This window comes from Etheostoma spectabile, chromosome 20 (assembly GCF_008692095.1).
Source record: "Etheostoma spectabile isolate EspeVRDwgs_2016 chromosome 20, UIUC_Espe_1.0, whole genome shotgun sequence".
Taxonomy (NCBI): domain Eukaryota; kingdom Metazoa; phylum Chordata; class Actinopteri; order Perciformes; family Percidae; genus Etheostoma; species Etheostoma spectabile.
In genome coordinates, this window is record NC_045752.1 from 10,222,866 (window position 1) to 10,243,151 (window position 20,286).

At 41.3% G+C, this 20,286-nt stretch overlaps 1 protein-coding gene and 1 long non-coding RNA gene across 4 annotated transcripts in view; both read right to left on the reverse strand.

The window, feature by feature from the left end:
- The window catches only part of LOC116670432 (uncharacterized), a 90,532-nt gene extending 80,775 nt beyond the window's left edge, over positions 1-9,757 (reverse strand). Inside the window, exon 1 of the long non-coding RNA XR_004327021.1 lies at positions 9,496-9,757. This is a non-coding gene — a long non-coding RNA (uncharacterized LOC116670432). The remainder of the gene's footprint in view (positions 1-9,495) is intronic.
- A 615-nt stretch (positions 9,758-10,372) lies between these two features.
- Positions 10,373-20,286, reverse strand: part of kif26ab (kinesin family member 26Ab) — a 79,456-nt gene continuing 69,542 nt past the window's right edge. For all 3 annotated transcript variants that reach the window (XM_032500594.1, XM_032500595.1, XM_032500596.1), the window contains 8 exons: positions 20,087-20,270; positions 19,217-19,376; positions 18,664-18,826; positions 14,565-17,823; positions 13,794-13,987; positions 12,894-12,917; positions 12,544-12,694; positions 10,373-12,450 (listed from right to left, as the gene is read on the reverse strand). In XM_032500594.1, coding sequence (XP_032356485.1) covers positions 12,269-12,450; positions 12,544-12,694; positions 12,894-12,917; positions 13,794-13,987; positions 14,565-17,823; positions 18,664-18,826; positions 19,217-19,376; positions 20,087-20,270 — 4,317 coding nt within the window. In that variant the 3' untranslated portion in view covers positions 10,373-12,268. The remainder of the gene's footprint in view (positions 12,451-12,543; positions 12,695-12,893; positions 12,918-13,793; positions 13,988-14,564; positions 17,824-18,663; positions 18,827-19,216; positions 19,377-20,086; positions 20,271-20,286) is intronic.

Genomic DNA, 20,286 nt, shown 5'->3' on the forward strand with positions numbered 1-20,286 from the left:
AAAAAAGAAAGAAAAAAAAAAAAAAGCCCTCAGAACAAAACTCTGAGCACCTCCATTTCTGGATACGGGGGGTCTGTTTGAAGTGTGCAGGGGGTGCACTGTCATGGAAAAAAATTAAATAAATACAAAACAGCATTTTTCATTTTTCATTCTTTAAAAGTTACCCAAACAAAAATACACATCCACAATGCTGTGTTGACATACTGAGGAACTTGGTTTACACAGTCATATCATAATCGAGGGATGCGTTCAACCAAAAAAAGCACTGTATCAATAAGATTAACACAAGAGGCTTCTTTGATTTGGGTAGTAGTAGTAGTAGTGGGCAGTTGTTTCCTTGAAAGAGAATGAGCCTGTGTTTTTAACGCAGTGCAATTGTTGGTCTGACCGTGGCCCGAGGACACATGGCATGTTCATGTTTATGCATTTCATGGCCATGTATGGCTTTGTCAGAGAGGATGAGAGAGGATGGGGATGGCTGCCAACAGTCAAATGCCCTCAGTGCAGAGTCCAGCTGCTGATTGTGCCATTTAAATGTGTTTTGCCTTTACACCACCATTCTTTCCAGAGTGAGAAAAAGGGAGATGCTGAGAGGTATGAGTTTTCTAGAGGTCCAAGTCTATAGCAGCTGTGCATGAGTGCCTGTCAACATCTCTGCCAAAATAAACTGTCTGCATGTTACTGCATGCGGCCTTGTCACACGAGATGTTTGAGGCCGTTAACACTACTACACAAATGCAGAGTAATATAAGACCCAATCAAATCTGCAGAACAAGCAACTAACCAAGAACCCAGTGGTTCTCCTCTTAACAATTGTTTGTCTTCTTCTGCTGGTTGTTATCGTGTTACCTTCTCCATCACAGCATTTGGAGGTTTTATGGTGATGTGATTTATACGGGCTTGTGGCATGTTAATGATGCCAGGGAGCCTAGCCTGCCATCAATATTCATGAACAACTGTGTTTGGGGAGCTGTGGATATGGGAGGATGAGGGACTGCCACACGTCCGCCAAAAGTCTCCTGAGCACAAAGTGTTGATGGTGAAGCTACGGAGGCCTCAAGTTCACATGCCTGTAGGCATTGGCCCACCTGTTCATCCAGACTAGTCACATTCCCAGAGAGAAGATCAATGTTTATGAATGAACAAAGAAACAACACGTTGAGGTCTGGATATTCCATGTGCAACTGCCAAACTCTAATCTTACAAAGTGGCAACTTGCACAGGAAACAAGCTGAAAGGTTTTAACACCTGACAGTATCTATTGTTATATTTGATTAAAAATATTTGCCACTAAATTCCAGGATTTCTTTTGTTATTTCTATTATTTAGATTTTTACTCAAGTTAATGACTCAAAAGCTAAATTGCATTGTCTTCATTTTGGAAGTGTTCTCGTCACAAGATGATCTTGTTTACTGTGAAATGCAGTGAAGCAACCTGAATGTGGATATAAGATCTGTAAAAAGCTATTCTGTTCCTGTTATGACATTTCTTTTTCTGTAAATGGTAGAAGCTGAAAGTGATAAGCAATAATCATATAGACTTACAAACACAGGACATGACAAACAGCCGATTAGTTATCATAACCATATTTATATACAGTCTAGGGTTAACATGGCCCATGAAGGGAAACAGAGGCTTGTACTACAAAGCAAGACATGGCATTAACTAGGTAACTTCAGGTTCAACCCAGGGTTTTGTGTATCACGACTGTTCATCACTTGTTACCGGGTTAAATTAAATTAAAACTTATGCTGATCACTTAATGCGCTCGGGAGCAAGCAGGTTATGTTGGAGATTAGAGATCAACTGGAGTAAAAGCACCACCTATTGACCAATCAATACGCAATTGATAACGGCGTCACCGTTCTTAGAAGATCCGGGGGAGCTCGGTGCACAGAGAGACAACCCCGTTAACATTGCCTGATGGGTAATTTTATGAAATATATTGATTACATATAGGCTATTTGACGGCTTCTTGAGCCGTGTGATGTCAATGCGCACATTGGTTGGAATCTTTTTATATTTTTTATTTCCTCACACGATTGCTTACTGCTGCCAGGGTTGTATGAAATGTAGCATCAGCTATTTTATTGCCAACTTTCCTTTCCGTTTTAGGAAGCAGTGACTGTATTGCGTTTTGCCTGTAAAACCATGTCGGTGTTCTAAAATAATGTAGAATTATAGCTTGCTCTTCTTCTCTAAAATATGCGGCTCTGGTAAATGTTTGCAATTGATCATGCTGTGCAAACACCGCTTCTTTTATTTGAATGTGAGTTGCGGGATTGGGTAACTCTGGGCAGTTTGAACTAGTTGTTAACCACCTTCATAACACATGTTGTGCAGGACCACAATTGTTAGATTAAGTGAAGCCGAGTAACTGAAACAAATCCAGGGAATGGTGAACTTGAGTCGTAGTACAGGCCTCAGGAAGCACTTCCACCTCTTGTCTCAATGAGCAGCGCAGCACAAACGCAACCGGAGGCAGGCAGGTGCGTAAATTGTCAAAACTCCAATGTGATTGTAAAGCACTGATATTATTCATATTATATCCTATTTAAATACTTAACTGAGGTTTGGCTTCAATTTTAAACCGCCATTATCATTTATATCAGTGGAGAAGGCAGTAGGAGTTCACGTCCTATTAGCGATCATGATCTAATCAATGAGCTGTGCCTTAAAAGCTGATGGCTAATTACAAGCGCAGCTCTGTGTGCCACGCCATTCAGGTAACCAGTGGTAATTAAAGAGGAGGAAGAAATATCTGTTGAAGGTTTTTTATAGTGCACAAAAGGCAGTGCGAGTGAATTGCATGGATACTTCAGGGTGAGGATTAATTTGCTCTTGAGCAAATCAATAATACCATTTCATCTCAGTTTCTATGGAACAACATGTTACACAATTAACATCGCCTTGGGGAAATTTTGCACCAGAAATAATCTCACTGCTGCCATTTTGAACAATGTCTTCCTTCTTGATTTGGAATGAAAGAGGCTAAGCGTTGTCAAGGACATTATGTTTTGTTCCATCGTCAGAGGGGTTTCCATTCAGTTTCATTAGTTAGAACCTAACAAAGTATTTCTTGTTCTATAGTACAAAATTAAAAAAAAACATGCAAAATGGTACTTGTTATATGAAAGCTAACTAAACAGTTATACATTCTAATACTAATCATAAAAAAGAGGCTTGTTACTAGGCTTTGATTTTAATATCTTTGTATAACCATACAAGTTTCCAGATGGGACTCTACAGAGAAGTAGCAGGGTCCTCCTGTAGAATAAAAATCATTCGTGGGCCTTGATATCAAAGATCTTTGCACGCAAGCGTAATAGGTTATTTATCACTTCAGAAGGAGAATTCCCTACACTACCTCAGAAGGATAAGAGACATAAAATTCCGTAATTGCACAAATTTAAGTTTCCTCCTAGTTTGCTTTGAATCTCTGTCCCTCTCCTCCCAAAGCCCATACTGTGTTTCAACAGTCCTACTTATTACTGCAGTGGTGAGAGGTCCTTCACTCAGGGTGTGAGAGTGGACGTGTGTCTCTGACAAGTCAAAGAGGTCAGACTTTAAAGTGAACTAGATGAAAGCTGGATTGTGAGTTCAGGCAGCCAAGAGACAATGTTGACAGGAAGCGACTGGTCATGAACATATGTATCAAGCTGTGGACGAGGCTCATCGTGTTTAAGTGTCAGCAAATCCGGGGGGGGGGGAGATATCTCATTGTGACTGAGTTCAACTTCAAAGTTTGTCACTCAAACTGAAACTCTATTCTGTATGCGTCACCTGTTTCTACTTTGTCTAATGCAGTAGCAACTATCAAAAAAAAATATATATTTTTTTTTTAATATTTACATTTTTGTAAAAAGGGGCTTGTGATCAAATATGTTCCATATATAGATTTTGAAGAGCACAATAAATGGGGCACCCAGATAGCTCAGTTGGTAGAGCGGGCGTCATATACTCTGTACACATACACACGGTAAGCAAGCAAGTAAGTAAATAAATAAATAATCGATGCAGGGGTCCGGGTTTGACTCAGACCTGCAGCCCTTTGCTGCATGTCTTCAGCTGTCCTGTCAAAAATAAATGGCCAAAAATGCCCCCAAAAAAATAGACCTTATGTAGCCCTTTCTAAAGGCTTCAGAATAAAAAATACTTAACTACTAAGTTTAAGTATTCAGCTATATTGTTTACTTGACTAGTACACACATTTTTATTTCAACACAGCTTTAGTGGAGCAAAAAACAGACACAAGGAAAAATGACTATCAATTCATAGAACACATTTATTCTCCACCTTCTTTTGGCTATGAATGAAAAGCAGTATAAGAGAGGGGGCTGTGCCAGCCTGCCAACAAACTCAAAATAGGCAAACAGCAGGACACACGCTTCCTGCCAGACAATCCACCATCACAGCAACTGTTGTCACAGCGCAGAGCTGCCAGCCTACTTTTGATTAGAGTGTCTTGGATGTGATTGGCTACAGTATGAATGGTAAGACAAAGAAGGGTCTTAAATGTTGTGTAATTAACCTCTTCACTTGCACATTTTCAACTTCATACATCCCAACTAGTGACAGCCTCCTGTCAGCAACCTGCACCAATCAAGTTCTAATCTGGGAGACAGAGGGAATACAAAGAGTGTTTGGGCTGTCACCAAAGTGGTGTGTCTGAAACTGTCTGATGAGACAATGAACTGTATCTCAGTGTTGACAATGAAAGGTCCCCTCACTGTTTCAATTGAAAAGCTCAAGAAAAAAAAAGAAAAAAAGAAAAAAACACCTCACAGCTATAATCATCATCCTATACACGTGTAAATGAAAACAGCACACATAATCAAAAGGTGAGAGTGAGGGGCGGACAAAAGCATGACGGATAGAAAAAGGCCTTGTCTGACTGGTGGATTAAGCCAGAGGTTGGACCATGACAGTTTGGTTATGTTGTTTAGTTACTGTAAAACCATAAAACAGTGAATGCTATGTTAATGGTACCACAATAAGGTTAGTACAGCGAGAAAAATACAAAAGCGGGCAGAACATAATCAAAAGATATACCATTATTACTGGAAACTGCTTATTACACTGCAAGAACTTGCACTTCTCACTTTGAAAAGAGAAAACAAAGTGTTGCAAAGATCTCCATTGATATGCAAAATATGCAATTACATTCACATGGTGTATGATTTAGTGTTCGACAAGACTATTTGAAGTTATCTTATAGATACAATAACCGTGAGTTGCACTTATCTGCCAATTTGTTATACACATTTTCTTCTGTTTGAGGGTTGCACACAACACTACAATTTGGTATTGCCAATTCCAAAGTAAGCAAACAAATCAAAAGGAGCTTATTGTGTTAAGATACTACTTTAGATGGATTTCTCACACTTGAAAGTTGTTTTCTCAAAAAGGTAGAAAGACTGGCCCAATGCATAAGTCTTTCTGAGAAAGCAATCGCAGCTTTGAAAACTCAAACACCCCTCTTCAACAAGATGCAAAAAATTATTCTTCTTTGTAAAAAAGAGAAAGAGACAATTCTGCTATCCAATGACAACGAAAATCCAATTTATCTTACCAGTAGCCATAACAGACCTGAATTTACATTAGCCTTGCATTTCACGAGTCATAGTTCATCCGAGGAAAGATGTACAATGCTCTTACAATTTAAAGATTTACTGATCTACCCACCAAAATGGGACAGGATGCAAGAAAACTTTCCTTGCCAATCATAGTGAACTGAATGTTAAGTCATTCTAGAAAGATGCTTTACAAAATGTGTCCTGAAATCTGCTGATGAAAGTATCCCTCACACAGCCTGTTAAAATGCAATCCCCAGGGGGTAATATTTCTGAGAATTATGTCGATATGATTTCATTTAAATATGAACAATTGCAGTGTGTAAGACATGTTAAATTTATCATGTCAACACAGTTAATTCCATTTAGCCACATTTTAACCACAATGTCAACCATCCCACTCTGACCTTACAGGACATCTCTGTGCAGAGGTCAAACAAACTATGCACCGAGTACAAAGGTACCAGATTAAATCCAAAAAGCCCATTAGGCACGAGCCTTTTTCCAGGTGTCCTTGGGCTACGCGTCAGCTCAGTGGAGTGGGGAACCACCCGGTAGCCCCCAGTTCTGTCCAGATGGCTGCTGCTGCTGGGAGCCAGCTAAGAGCTTGCCTGGTGGCCACTAAAACTTAAATGTAGAGGGAGCTGTCGGTTATGAAGAAACGTCTTCAGACAGACTAATTAAAAAAGGGTTTTTTTCCATCACGCCTGCCCATCTGTTAAGAGAGCACAACCTGATGGAATGGCTGGCTATTCAGTTTCACTGTGCAATTAACAGTAATCTCTCAGTGAGCACTTTTTTTGGAATTAAATTCTTTAGCTTCTTCTATGATAATTATTTTTAATGGCCAGTGATCTCCTGAGTGCAATTTGCAGATCTTTAAAAAATCTGAAACCTTAAACAAAAAGACCTTTATGACAGAACAGCAAGTAATTAACCTGACTATAGTGTACTGCAACCTACCCAACAACTAATGTAATCAAGGACTTTACACAGTCTATTTTTTTAGCTCAGTTGTGTAGAGGAAAAAAAAAAAATCATGAATATTCATTGCACATTACCTTTTCACATCAGTATTCTAAAAGCTTTAAAAAAAAAAAAGTGTTTCTAAACAAAGCCTTTATGTAAATCAGCAGTTATCGCCAAACAATCTGGACAAAGGGACTACAAGACCACTTAGAATAAGGTAATATAATGTCCTTGCTTGGGCTGAGAAAGTAGTTCTCATCCTTCTTTGACAATGTCAGTGAATCATTTACTGACCAAACATAAATAACTAGCATTTTGAAGGATAATAGATGTACAGCTTTATCCTGGCCAAAATACCACCTCTCGTGACTCTTTCCTCCTCCAGCACTTTTGACTACACAATAGGATGACACTGCCAGTTCACTGACAGACAGCATCAGAGCGTGGCTGTGTGAGTGTGCGCATATTTATCACCTAGACACTTATTACTGTACCTTTCCAGCTTGCAGATCAACACACAAGCTGTTTTAATCACGCGGCAACATCCAGGCCCGAAAAGTGAAGACAATGCAAAAAACAATTTAAGACAATGCCTTAAACCTGCATTTTATCTAATTTTGTACCAGTATGGTGAATTGTTAGCCCTACAGTAACTAGATCATTTCAACTTTCAACTTACAATGACCATGCTTGCTAGTTCTCTAGCCTCTCTTGTCCTGATGCTTGCTAAATTACACACAGTAAACAAAGTTAAATCTTCAGTGATAGATTGTTTCAAGTTGTCTCTGAAAGGCCAATTAATTCATTTTAAATAATAGATTGCATTGGTTTGATTTACTGCCTGTAGCGTTATCTCAGCTCAGTGGCATGTTGTCGGACTTGTATGGCCACCCATCCTGAATTTACAGTGCATATGGGGGAAAGCCTTCAGGACAACAACTCTTAAAACAGTTTCTGTCTTGGTGTAAAACTACTCACACATGCAATATGTCCTGAGGATAGAGATGTCAATGGTTACGACCCTCCTGAAGCACGACCATGCAGGCAGAGAGACTGTGTGTGTGAGTGAGGCTTACATCTTGCCTAGCCTCTGATAATTTAAGGCGCCAGCTTGTTTTAATTACTGAGAATAAGTGGCAGCATTTGGTCAGGTTTATGGTCTTCTTCAAAGAGCAAGCTTGGTTTAGACCAACCAATCTGTGGGACTGCAGAGCTGTAAATCCAAATGTGAGCAACTACTTCCACTAACACTGCCCAGGGCAGATGCAGGCCACCTAACAGAGGCGGATAGAAAGAAGCTGTTCGACATTCAATCTGACTGAAGACGTCATCTAAAATGATGAATACCAAAATAATTAAAAAGTCTAAATGCATGAAATATTATTTGAGAGATCTGGTCCCGTCATTTGTAGGAGCGTTATAGTGAATGTTTCTCTGCGCTGACTCGGTTTGACAAAAGTAACCATTTTTCACAGCACAGACGTTGGAATGTCAGCAGACGATAATGAAAACAAAAGACCTTGAGCCATGAGCAAAGGGAAACATATCAAATGGATAGAGAAAGAGTCGATTGGGATTGCTTTTGAATAAAAACTCAGTGAGTACAGGTCCAACACAGGGTCACTGCTGGGTTGGGGTGAAGGGTGACAGAGGACTCCTGACTTTTCAGTGAACTCATTTATATTCTCATACAACACCCAACTCCCTGCTAATGATGAGAGCCCTGAGGCAAAGTGGGCTGGGACACACAGGTCTGACTGAGCTCAGAAGCCATCAGACGTCTGCGGCAGCCCTGGCCAACTGTTTCCACTCAGACACCGACTTCCTAAGAGCAACGAGGTACAGTCTGAGCCAAACAGGATCTTGAATGATTTGTCAAAGGTATTTTGCTGTCTGCCAAATCACTACAGGCTGAAGACTACATGAATACTAATTAAAAAAAAAAAAAGAATACAATTTCCTACATTGTATGTCAGAATTGTGTGTAGCTGCAAATTTGATTTCTCTGTACGGTAAACTCTGCAGGAGACAGTCTTCACAGGGTGTCAAAGAGGCCAAAAGCACTGAGGCTGAAGAGCAAAAAAAACAAAATCACCCAAAGAATTTGATTTGAAACAGTGACCAGCTGGTCTAGCAAGTCAGCCAAATTAACCTCTTATGCTTTTGATCAAAACAGAATTAACAAGGAGGGGTCAAGATGTTATTGCACAGCAGGGTTCAAGTTCTAGTTGAACACACTCACACATCTACAGTGTAATACTCAACAGGACTCCATGTATCACACTGAGGAAAAGTCCCTCCTGATAGAGTGTAATTAATCACTCTGGATCTGCACCTTCTAATTTCTCATTTGAAATAAATAAATATAAATAACACTTAATATAGCTACCGTTGCTTCAAGAAGCAGATTCAACTGGAGCTATAATTCTCCCACAAGGAGCACAATATCATCTACAAAATTTAGGCTAAATAAATTTGTGAGATTAAGTTTTTCAAATACTAATTTTAACCTGAAAATTGGGTCCAGCAATCCGCTTAAACCTACAGTAGGCTAGTTGAAAACACTGCTACATAATGCACATTTAAGCAAAGATATAAAATTACATTATGGTGGAACAAAGTAGTAGTGTATAATACAGTCGATGGGTGTGACGCTAATGTAACAACAAAAATAGCCATAGCTACTTGACTGGCCGCCACGTAACCTCCTTCCCGTAAAAGTTATGCTTAATTAAATTCTTTCAATGTAATGTGTTAGGCCAACTGCGTGGGCGCACAGGTGTTTTCAATTATGGCTGATTAAACCTCTGCTCAACTGGACTGACAGAGCTATGCTAGCTAGGAATTGCACGCGGTTTCCGAACCAAACTCGATACCAATAAAAAGGTTCATGTGTAAGCTAGGTTAGCTAACTTGTCAGTTCAACCACATTAAAAACATCCTCACACTTACCTCTACGGTGCAAATTGCTGGAGGTTGGTTTTGTTTTCAAATATTTATCTGAGATCTGTTGCTAACGTTACCCAGTACGATAGTCGTGAAGAAGTTGTTCTGGTATTCCAACACTGATATATTACAATTGCGACATTTATTTTTTTATCTGGGAATATATTGTCCATCATGTCCTTAGCTAGCTAGGTGCATCAGGAGAATCAATGAACAGTCTGACACGCCCACAGTGAGGACAGGTCCTATCAGGCAAATTAAGAGACACCTGTGGTGGTGTAACATTTTGCATTAAGGGCCCCGGCATTTCTCCAGTGTTTCCATATCGCTTACCCTGGGTGTTTAGGCAAATATATGTAAAAAAAAAAAAAAAAAAATTAGGTAGCCACCATTTATAGTTATATGTTGAGTCAGAGCATTGAATGCCTTTTTTAACAAAATTAATTTAAAATGTAGACTATTTATATACATGTTTTGTCTAATGCAAAGGGTACCATATATCCCATTGTGTTGTTTTAAATCAAGCTTATGGAAATCTCATGAGTTTGTAAATTGCATAAATATGGAAAATTAAGGTGTGCAAAAGTAAGCAAGCTACACCAATGTCGGTGTGTCATAGGCCCACTGTTTTTGTCAATATTTAATTTGTTATGTATTTTCTTTTGTTGGTTATGTAGGAGGAAATTAATGGAAAACAAAAATGAAAGCTAAAGTAGACTGTTCTTTGGGGGTAGAGTGATGTAGAGCTGACAATAATGTGAATGTTTGGATTTCCCAAGAAGATTGCAAACTTTCAGCCTTCTCTTCTTTCCAATGGTGTGGAAACAAACAATCCCATGACTGTAAAATATGTGACTCGGGGATAAGCATTTAACTCTGAATCATCAGTTAGAAGAAACATTTTATTCACAGGTAATGTAAAAGTAAAACACAAGCTGCCGTATCGTACATTTATACACAGGGTTTGAAAATCCTATACAAAAACAAAGATATTTGAAAATATGAGTTTTGATATGAAATATGACCTCACTTATAATAATTTCTTGGAAAAAAGGTCTTGATTTGGTAATAGTTATTTAATTTATGAGCCTAACCCCACATTAATGAAAACTGAAGTTATTGTAAAAAATTAGAATGATAAAAATGGAGTAGAAATTATTCTTAAAAAATGATTAAAAAATCTCATGCAGCATCTTCAGAGAGGGCCTGAGAGAGTACATCTTTGTAAAAGAAAGGGAAAAAAACAAAGTAATATTTGTCACAGATATAGAAATCAAACATACCAAAATACAACAAAGCCAGTTTGTTTGTCATAACAATAATTTTTACTGATCATCTTTGTTCTCTGTGTCAGCCGTTTGATTTATAACAACCACATTATAACAGCCACAAAGAGCTGATATCATGATTGATTTTCCTAAACAATGTTCCGATCATCATCATTTCCTCTTATTCACTGCATAATTTTACAGGAAACTAACAATTCTTGAGTCATTGTTTGAGACACTTGATCAACTTAGTTAACTGCCTATTAATAAAATATAACGGGACAAAAGAGGCCAAACTGTGGTACTGGCCTTTAGTCAGCATTGAGGTTCTTACAGTAGTTGCAGTAAATGTATTGGAATGCATAGAGCCCAGGCTTGGTAGCGCTTGAAAAAGTATTGTATAGGAGGCCAGTAGACTTGTGCAATCTGATCTGTGCCTCTTTGTTTTACAGAGTATAAATGGCACCCAGTCAAAGCCCATTTGGAGGAATATTGGGCTTATGGATTAACACTGCTATCAGTGTAAGCATTCATTATGCTATCCTCAATGGTTAGTGTGGAGAAGGTTAAGTCTCTCAGGGTTGCTTGACCATATACTGTGTTGAGGCACCAGAGAGAACGTCTGAATCAAGAATAATCACTCACTATCCATCACAGTGACCCTCTGATTGATATGTTTTGGCGTAATCACTCATTTCCAGTAAGATAAACACAGGCAAGCGCAGCTCGAATAAGCCCTCCGTCCCCCAACATAACTGCTGCTCTACCTTAGTGCATCCACTGAGACCCATTTTGATCAAGGCAACTGGAGAGAAAAACATTCACTCAACCCTGCTGGCTTTCACAGGCCAGCTGGCAGGCGATGAGTGACAACAGCAAATGCAGTCCTTGATGAGATAACACAATCCAGTTTGAAAATCTAGAAAACTACAGAACCAGAGAGTTAACATAAGGCGCAAGAGGCTGAATGAACATGGATAAAATGCTGACTGAGGTTTGAAACAAGAGAAAAGGCAAAGTCTGGGAGCGCAATAACATTAGCTTATTGCTTTTTCTTTTTTCCTCTATTTTTTTCCTTTAAAAAGCATATTTGTACACACCACATAATCATATAAATACACTATACAATGCAATATAAAATATTTTTTTTAAAAGCAATATGTTCAGGGTTTGCTTAGGTATGCTTAAGATACCTGCACCATATGAAAAATAATGACTCAAAATAAAACAATACAAAAGGCACTTCCAGGTGTTGTTCATTGACTCTTGAGTAGGTGATGGCCACTGCCTTGCCATGACAGGCAACAACAAATGTGCTCACGTTTCATTTCTCTGCCATTAAAAAATGTCCTGGTCAGCGAGGCACTGTAGCTGGTTGTTTTCATGCAAAGATCCACTCTCATGTCATCTCTTTCCCTTGTTGTTCTTCATTCCAGTGATATCAATAGATATATTTCCTCATCCTTTGTTTTCTAACTTACTAATTTCTCTACCTCAACTTTCTTTTGTCCTCAGACTTCTACTTCACGCAGTCCCTCTTGAGCACCAGATTTTGGCATGCTGATGTCAAAGCAGGTCACCATCATGACACGGGACTTGCATAGATTGACACAGAACTCCAGCTCCTCTGTAGCCTGTGCCAAAGCCTCCAGATACTCCGGAGACTCTTTATCCAAATTCTGGTCCACCTCAACTGTTGAAAAGGGGAAATTAATGTTTGCTTACATGGTTTGTCTCTAAAGATCTTTATCAATTTAAAGTAAAATAACATTTAGCAGTTACTTACACTCTCCCATCCACTTGCTGGGGTCCATCATTAGTCGAGCCTTGGTGTCTTCCAGCTCCTCCAACAACACTTCATACTTTGCCCTCAGTTCCTTTACTTGCTGTTGCCTTCTCTCCAGCATCTTCAGTTTACTGTTGAAATAAAGCAGGCCCTGCAAGAACAAGGGATATTATAAAATACAGTCTAAGAAGCTGAATTGTGCTGTAAATGTGGGAAATGTTCAGGTTTTATGATGTAAAAAATTATGTTTCCTTCATTGTGGGCTGATTTATGATTATGGTTATGTAACAACTGTAATGCAGCCTGTGCTGCTAATAATGAAACCTCAGTCATCAATAAAATTAGCTTACCTTGTCAACGTCCTGGAATGGTAGCTGAAGACAAGATTAAAACAGATAAAACAAGTTAGCATGTTCAACAACATGTTCAATATTATATAAATAGTTTCTAGTAACAGTATGTGTTTGTTTGTATGTAATTTCGGACTAGGGACAATCTCAAAAAAGCCATTCAGGAAGTGATGGCTCAAAAAAATAAAGTTCCTTTTTTCTTAATTGAAAGTAAATCAAACCCCATCTCGCTGATTTAGTATCTTCTCTTAACAAATCCCTGTCTGGCTGCGGCAATCTTGTGCGAGAAGTTAATGATCCACAGAAGAGGAATCAGCTATTAAAAGCGGTCTGGCGTCCAGTGATGAGTATTTGAGTGAGCTGATTTGGACTGGTGTTGGGCGCCCCTGCATTCATCACACATTCCCTGACCATTCCCAGACCTATCTTCTCACACTTTCTTCCTTTTCATTCTTACTCCCCCGCACACATCACCATCGTCAGCAGTAAGCCGAGTCATCACTCATATCCAAACATATTAACCCTAATCAGTAATTGCCTTCTGAACTCCTGACATTCCAGAGGAACGCTGCCAAAATACCATGCTCCGGGAATCTGTATGCAGACATTTAAAGTCCCGGATTTGCCACTGAGCTGACTGAAGGTCAGACGTCTGAGACATATTATTACTGTCGTGTTCTTTAAAAAGAAACTGGGAAGAAGTGAGCTAAGACATTCCCACAACGCAAGTCAATCTGACACATCTTGAGCGTGCATTGCATCAATGTCGCACATGCAAAATATGGCTGAGGCTCAGCAAGAGGGAATTACCAGACCTTAACTCAGACACAACATTATCTTACACAAATTCAGCAAGATGTACCACCATGTAGAACAAGTCAAGGGAGACCCTCTGCTCACCTCTGTGGTTTCCTCCTGACGCCGCCTCTGGAGCCGCTCTACATCATCAATCTCATACACCTTGATCTCAAAAGGCTCCTTTAAAGGTCCTGACATAGGAGGCAAGTCCACCCACTGGCCTGATGTGCCCACCTTCTTCCCAAGGGAAGAGGAGTCTGGCAGGGGTGCTGGGATGAGCCGTCGTCTCTGGAAGCCTATAAAGTCATGCACACAGTCAGACAGGCACCATGGTAACATAAAGTAGCATTTGCTGGGATTTATGAGAAATATGTATGAGTCTCACACTCAGATGTAAAGTGATGCAAGGCTTTACATGGGCCAGCAGAGTTGCAGTGATTGAATATTTATAAGGGTTTCAAAAGGATGGTTTAATGCACATGAATTCCAATGGTTACATATACAGGGCTACAAAAACCTGAACCAGTTCACTGCTGCTCCTGTTCAACTAATCCGATCATCACACAACTGAGGTTGTCTTGTTTCAAATATTCATTATCATTGTCCCATATATGTATGAATAATGTATTCTGCTGATTCAGGAGGAGCGAAAATCCAATGATACACAGTTGTGTAAATGTAATAAAAATGGATTCATAAAGTTTTAACCGCTATATGGCTAATATCCTAGGAGGGGGCATATATTTCTGGTTATTTACAGCTTCACAGGCAAGCAGTTTGTTCGGTCTCACACTGATATTACCAATATGATGTGTGTAAATATTACCTGCATTGGTATGTGTAAAACCCCAAAATCCAAAATGAGTTTCTCACCATTTGCTCTCTTCTTGGGATACTTGGAGCTCCTTGTTCTGCCTGAAGATGACATGCCACTCTCGCTCATGGAGTCATGGGCAGAGGAAGCGCTGCCTGTGGCTTCGCTGTCACGGATCATGCTTTCATATCCACTGCTGCCACCACTGTGGTAGAACAGGGCTGTGCGGCCCATAGCTGGAGGCATCTCCCCACTCAACACACTACTGTTGTCACTGCCATGGCCGCTGCTGTAGCGTTGAGGCCGCCTGGGTGCTGTGATTTTGCTGTACGGAGAGGGCAGCATGGTTATGGGGGATTTGTCATCACTCACGTTCACCCCGCTGTCATTCCCGCTGTCTGAATCTCCTGAACCTCTCATGTGTTTGCCTGATATGTTGCCTGTTGCCAGTTCGCTCACACGGCTGTTGGCAGCCTTCATGGCCTGCTTTGTGCCCATGATAGTTCCTCTCCCGGGCTTACTGCTGACCGCAGCAGTGGCTCGAGGAGCTGATGTCCGTCCTGATGGAGGGAGGTTGGCATTGGTATTTCTGGTCACAGGAGTGGCCAAAGATTTGGTAGAGGAGCTTAGGCCCTTGGAGTTGTTGACTGACAGTGAGCGTGCCTTACTACTATTGACTGCTCCTAATGCTCTGGGATTTACAGAAGCTTTTAGTTGACCAGGTTTGCCAATACTTCCTCCACTTGATGGGGATGATGGGCATGTGGCTATAGGAGAGCTGGATGAATTAGGAATACCAAATCTAGGAATGGACTTGCTAGATTTGCTCCCAAGACTTGCCCCACTATTCTCTCTGCTAAGTGCAGCTCTTGAACCCGATAAGGACAGGCTTTCACACCTTTCCAGGGACATTTGACTGCCATAATGCTGCCCAGCCTCTCCTCTCGGCCCTCTGGCCTTCAAGCTGGAGGTAACTTTGGCTGTGTTGAGGCTGGAGGTTTTGAAACTGTCAACTCTGTGACGTACCTCAAGCTCATCCTCTGATACAGCAGACCTTGCTCCAGAGGCCCTTCCAGCTTCCCCATATGCTAACCTTAAGGCACTTTGGGGCAGCAGGATCTTAGTCTTCTGGTCAAGACTGGACTTTCTCACTGGAGGGGGGGGAGGTGAGGTGCAACCAGGTTTAGGGAGATTGCTCGCTTTCTGTGAGCTAGCCTTGTTGTTTTTCCCCAGGGAGGAGTATTTAAGGCTTGTGGTAGATGCAATAATATCTTGGGTACCCTTGTAGTCTGTGGATGAATGGATGACGGGCACTGTTCCCAGGGTCGTGGCACCTCGTCTCAGCTGAGGCATTTTGCTTGGTGGATTCTTACTGGCTGACTTCTCACAGCCATCGACCACCCTCTGGGATGAGGTAGACCCCTGTACCTTGGGTGGGCGAGGTACACTGTTGCTGTTGTTGGATGTTTTGCTATAAGGGATGCCACTGGGGGGATTTCGTAGGAATTTGCTGGTGCTGCTGGAGTCGAAAAACTGAGGCTCTGAGTGGTTGTCAACACGCTGCCAAGGATCCTCTTGCTTAGCCTCTTGCCTTGGAGGCTCTCTACTGTTGCTGCTGCAATTGCTACTACTATGAGAGATGGATGAGGTAGGTTTCATCTTCCTGGGCAGACTGGAGTGGACTATGGAGGGGCCCTGTGGAAGCTGGGAAGAGCTAAGCGAGTGAGCTTTAGTTATTTTTGATGTGAATCTGAGGGAGCCTTTGGCTGATTCTGGAGATGGGGGGCACTTTGTCAAAGATAGTTTGCTTGAGGCGGCACTATCACTGTCTAGTTCCGAAAAACTGAATCCACTGTCATTTAAGGAGTTCTTGGCATCTCTAGGAGAGGATACACAATGGAACATATCCAGGGAATCAAAGTAAAAGGCGGCCTCTGGACCCATGTGTTTGGCCTGTGGAAGGAAGACGTCTGTGGAATGAGCCCCTTCACTCTCCAAGGTGCAGACACTAACCTCACTCAGCCAAGAGCTGATAGATGAGCCCCTGCTATCTATACACTCCATTGCTCCCTCCTGGAGGGGTGTTACCACAGCGATATTCACCTCTGATCCTCCCAAGGCCGACGTGTAGGCGTCAAACTCATCATTGATGCTGCTGATGATGCTGACAGGTCGGGAACCAGAGGCCAGGGCCTGAAGGGAGCAATCACTGTTAAAGCTGATAATGCTGGATGGCCGACCCTTATCTACAATACTGCCTATAGATAGCTCCTCCACCACAGTGAACACCAGCTCATCCTCTCCATTCAGCTCCACGGGCTGCTGCAATGTCACAGTGGCTCTCAGGATGTCCCGATCAAGACATCTTTCCCTCAAGGTAGAGCGCACCTGGCACACCTCCATCGGAGCTCTGAGCACAGGGGAAGTGTAAGGATCCCTCTTTTTCACAGCTTGGTGGCTCATTCCTACAGGAGGCATTCTAGTGCTGGATCTTTCCTCATTGCTAGTATTTACCACTCTCTGCTGTGAAGGAGGTGGGGCTGGCTTGGGCAAAGCTTTCTTGTAGAAGTATACCTTCTCCCTCACCACAGGCTCAGAATTGGGCCCTGAAGCAGTTGTGAGTTTATTAGTGCTAACTCTGCTTTCTGAAACCAAGGCTTTCTCGCCATCAGCGCTGGTCCTGCACACATTTTGAACACTATCTGATGGTGCCATTTCTGCAGGTATGCATTGTGTCTTGGCATTGTCCAGTTTTGATTTAGTGTTAGGGCTGCAGGATGGTTGTGCGGTAACAGATTTAGGGGATTGTTTGGGTGAGATGCCCTCTTGGGTGTAAGAAATATTTGCTACAGTCTTTGGTGAAACAGAGCCTTGGCTCTCCTTAGATATGTCGGCCTTAGGGCTAGCCTGGCCTCGCTTGCCCTCTCCGACAAAGGCAGTGGGTTCTTCACTGCCATCTATACACTCCAGCCTCTCCTGGAGCTCAGCAAATGTGTTGCATTTAAAGAACTGGTCTCTGTCCAGAGGGCCATCTTTTCCAGACTTCTTTCTGTTCAGGGAGGGGATGATTGGAACAAAGGCAGGTGGGCCTTCATTGTCACTAAGCTCCCTGTCCGAGATGGCAGTTCCCCCAGGGCCCACGTAAATGACAGTGTCACAAGACTGTTCACTACTGGAGGAGTAGTCTGGGTCACTGAGCATGGAGGGTAGGTCTGGGTCCAGGGCTACCGTCCTAGGATGGAAAGGCCGGAGGTGGGGCGGCCGGCGGATCCTCCCCTCCTCACAGGAACTTTCCCCTCCAGATGAACTGGATGCATACTGCAAAGCAGCAGAAAGGTTTGTCTGGGTTTAAAAAATGATCTCATTAGGCGCTGACAGTAATTTGATTATATCTTCATACAATATTAATGTAACAATCTGTTTTACAAAACCATTTTAATTCTTATTATTCATAGTAGACTAATTTCTTAAGAAATCATAAAGAAACTAGTTGTATGGCAAATATTAATTCCTATGAAATTACCAGCTGATATTTGTCTAAAGGTTAAAAGTGCAAATCAATAGTCACACAGAAATGAATGTCAGTAATACAAAATTGCTGTACGTGGACTGCATTGTAATCGTATATAACCAAATAAATACATGCTGTCATTCCACCTAATTATCTGAGGCATATATTTCCCTAATCCAAGGGAACGCATTACACACTTCCTCGGGCAGTGGTATTGATTACATGATCATGTGTTGAGGAGCCGAGAAAAACTAGCTCTGAGTTACTGCACTAATAATCTTTCATTTGAAGTATTCACACATTCATTTGCTTAATAGCTCCAAAATTACAGGAGGAAGAAAGATTTAGGGACGTGAGTCGTGGCAGGAAATACGAGGAATGCAATTAAAGTTGCACATGAACATTTGGAATGTAATTGCTATAATAGCAATACTTAAGTACAATGTTAAATTAATGATTACTTTGCATTAACATTCAATGGAGCACGATTATTCAAGATTTGTTATTTAGAAGTATTATAATTTAACTTGCTAAATGGCTGTAGTTAACTTGTAAAAATTATCACTGGATTTTCTTCCATTACTTATCAATTTACTACTGCATATGTTAAACCATATTTATCAATGCTAATCAGTTTGTCAGTGTACCTTAGATTTCTTCTTCCTCATGCGGTGGATGCGGGAAGCCAGCTGGATAGTGGTGAGAGAGTCAGCGTAGTTGGCGGGGGCATCGGAGATGTGGGCGATCATGGTGGTTCTGCAGTTGATGTTGCCAAGGGACTCCCTTAACAACATTGTCAGTTTGCTGTCCCTACAGGGTGCATTTACATGTTTATTAGCAAATGGCACAGTAATATTTCAAAAGAACAATAAAGGTAGGTAACATGATTCCAGGAGGAGCAATTTTGACTTCTCTGAGCTGACAAATACTTCTGTGACGAGTCATTAGTCTTTTCATACTTGAGTAACTATAATTTGATCTTGTGCAACTACAGTGAAAGCCATTATGAGACAGTCACAAACCGGCCGGGTAGGCCTCAACCAAGACTATATATAACTAAACAAACTAAATAACTAAAAACACAGCAAACTTGCAAGACTGACAACAACAAAACTATTACTTATAGCCATTAACTTCACAGGAGCTAAAACACAATAAAAGAGACAGTAAAACAGTAAAAGTTTCTTTAAGGTTTTTTACCTGTAAGGTACATGTTTTGCTCCATTTGCTAAAGCCATGATGACATTTCCCAGTGCATTTAGAGAAAGACACAAGCCTCCCCCTCCGTCTCTGCTTTTACTTAGGACTTTTTCACAGCTCCCCAGGTCGATGAGGTGCAGCCTGCTCCGTCCACCTGACACTGTGCCAACGACAGAAGAAGAACCAGGTGAGCTAAGCCCAGACACTCCCTCCTTGAAGGCAGTTCCTCCATGATGACAGGAGTGGCATGGCTCAGCCCAGACTAGAAATGTCTAATTTATTTATGAGTAAGATTCTCACACTGAAGTGATTCAAACTGTAGCCTGACTGGTTGACTCCCACCAGATGTGTAACAAGTGGTAACAAGGAGGCCTGTGTACAGTCCCCTTCTACTGATTTAAAATACATTGTAAAAGTCACAGAGCTACACACTGTTATGTAGGTGACTGATGTAATTGCTACTGCAGCAGCAAAACAAACTCCTGTCAGAAAGGCTTCAAATCTTCACTCGCTCCTTACCAAAGCATAATAGATGCACACATTTCTGTATTGCAGAGGCCAACCAATTCATCCATAAACATTACAATTAAAAGGCCTGTCTAATGTTCCACTTTTCTGCCATGGCTCACAACAAAACCATCTCATGATTATTCAGTGCAAAAGGGAGGTCACCTTTGATTAGCTATAATTAAGAGAGGATATGGTAAAAATAAATGATACTGTATATGTACTCATTCTTAACATATAGTCTAGATAATATGTAAAAGTGCTGTGAAATTGAACAATGACTACATTAGTTTATTGCATAAATGTGAGGTGACAACTTATTGGAACAGTGCTAGATTTGTAGATATATCTAATGGTACTAACTTCCTCCCTTGCCGCTCTTCTCCATGCGGTACTGGTAAATGTGCAGAGTAAACAGCATGTGGGAGTTGCGGCGCTCCTCCTCCTCTACATTGGGTCTGTTGGTGCTGCGTGCAGCGATGGCCGCGTCCAGAAGGAGGGCAGCTTTCTCAGCCGTTGGGGCACGTAGCTCACTCTGATTTTGGAGCTGTGGAGGGGGGGGG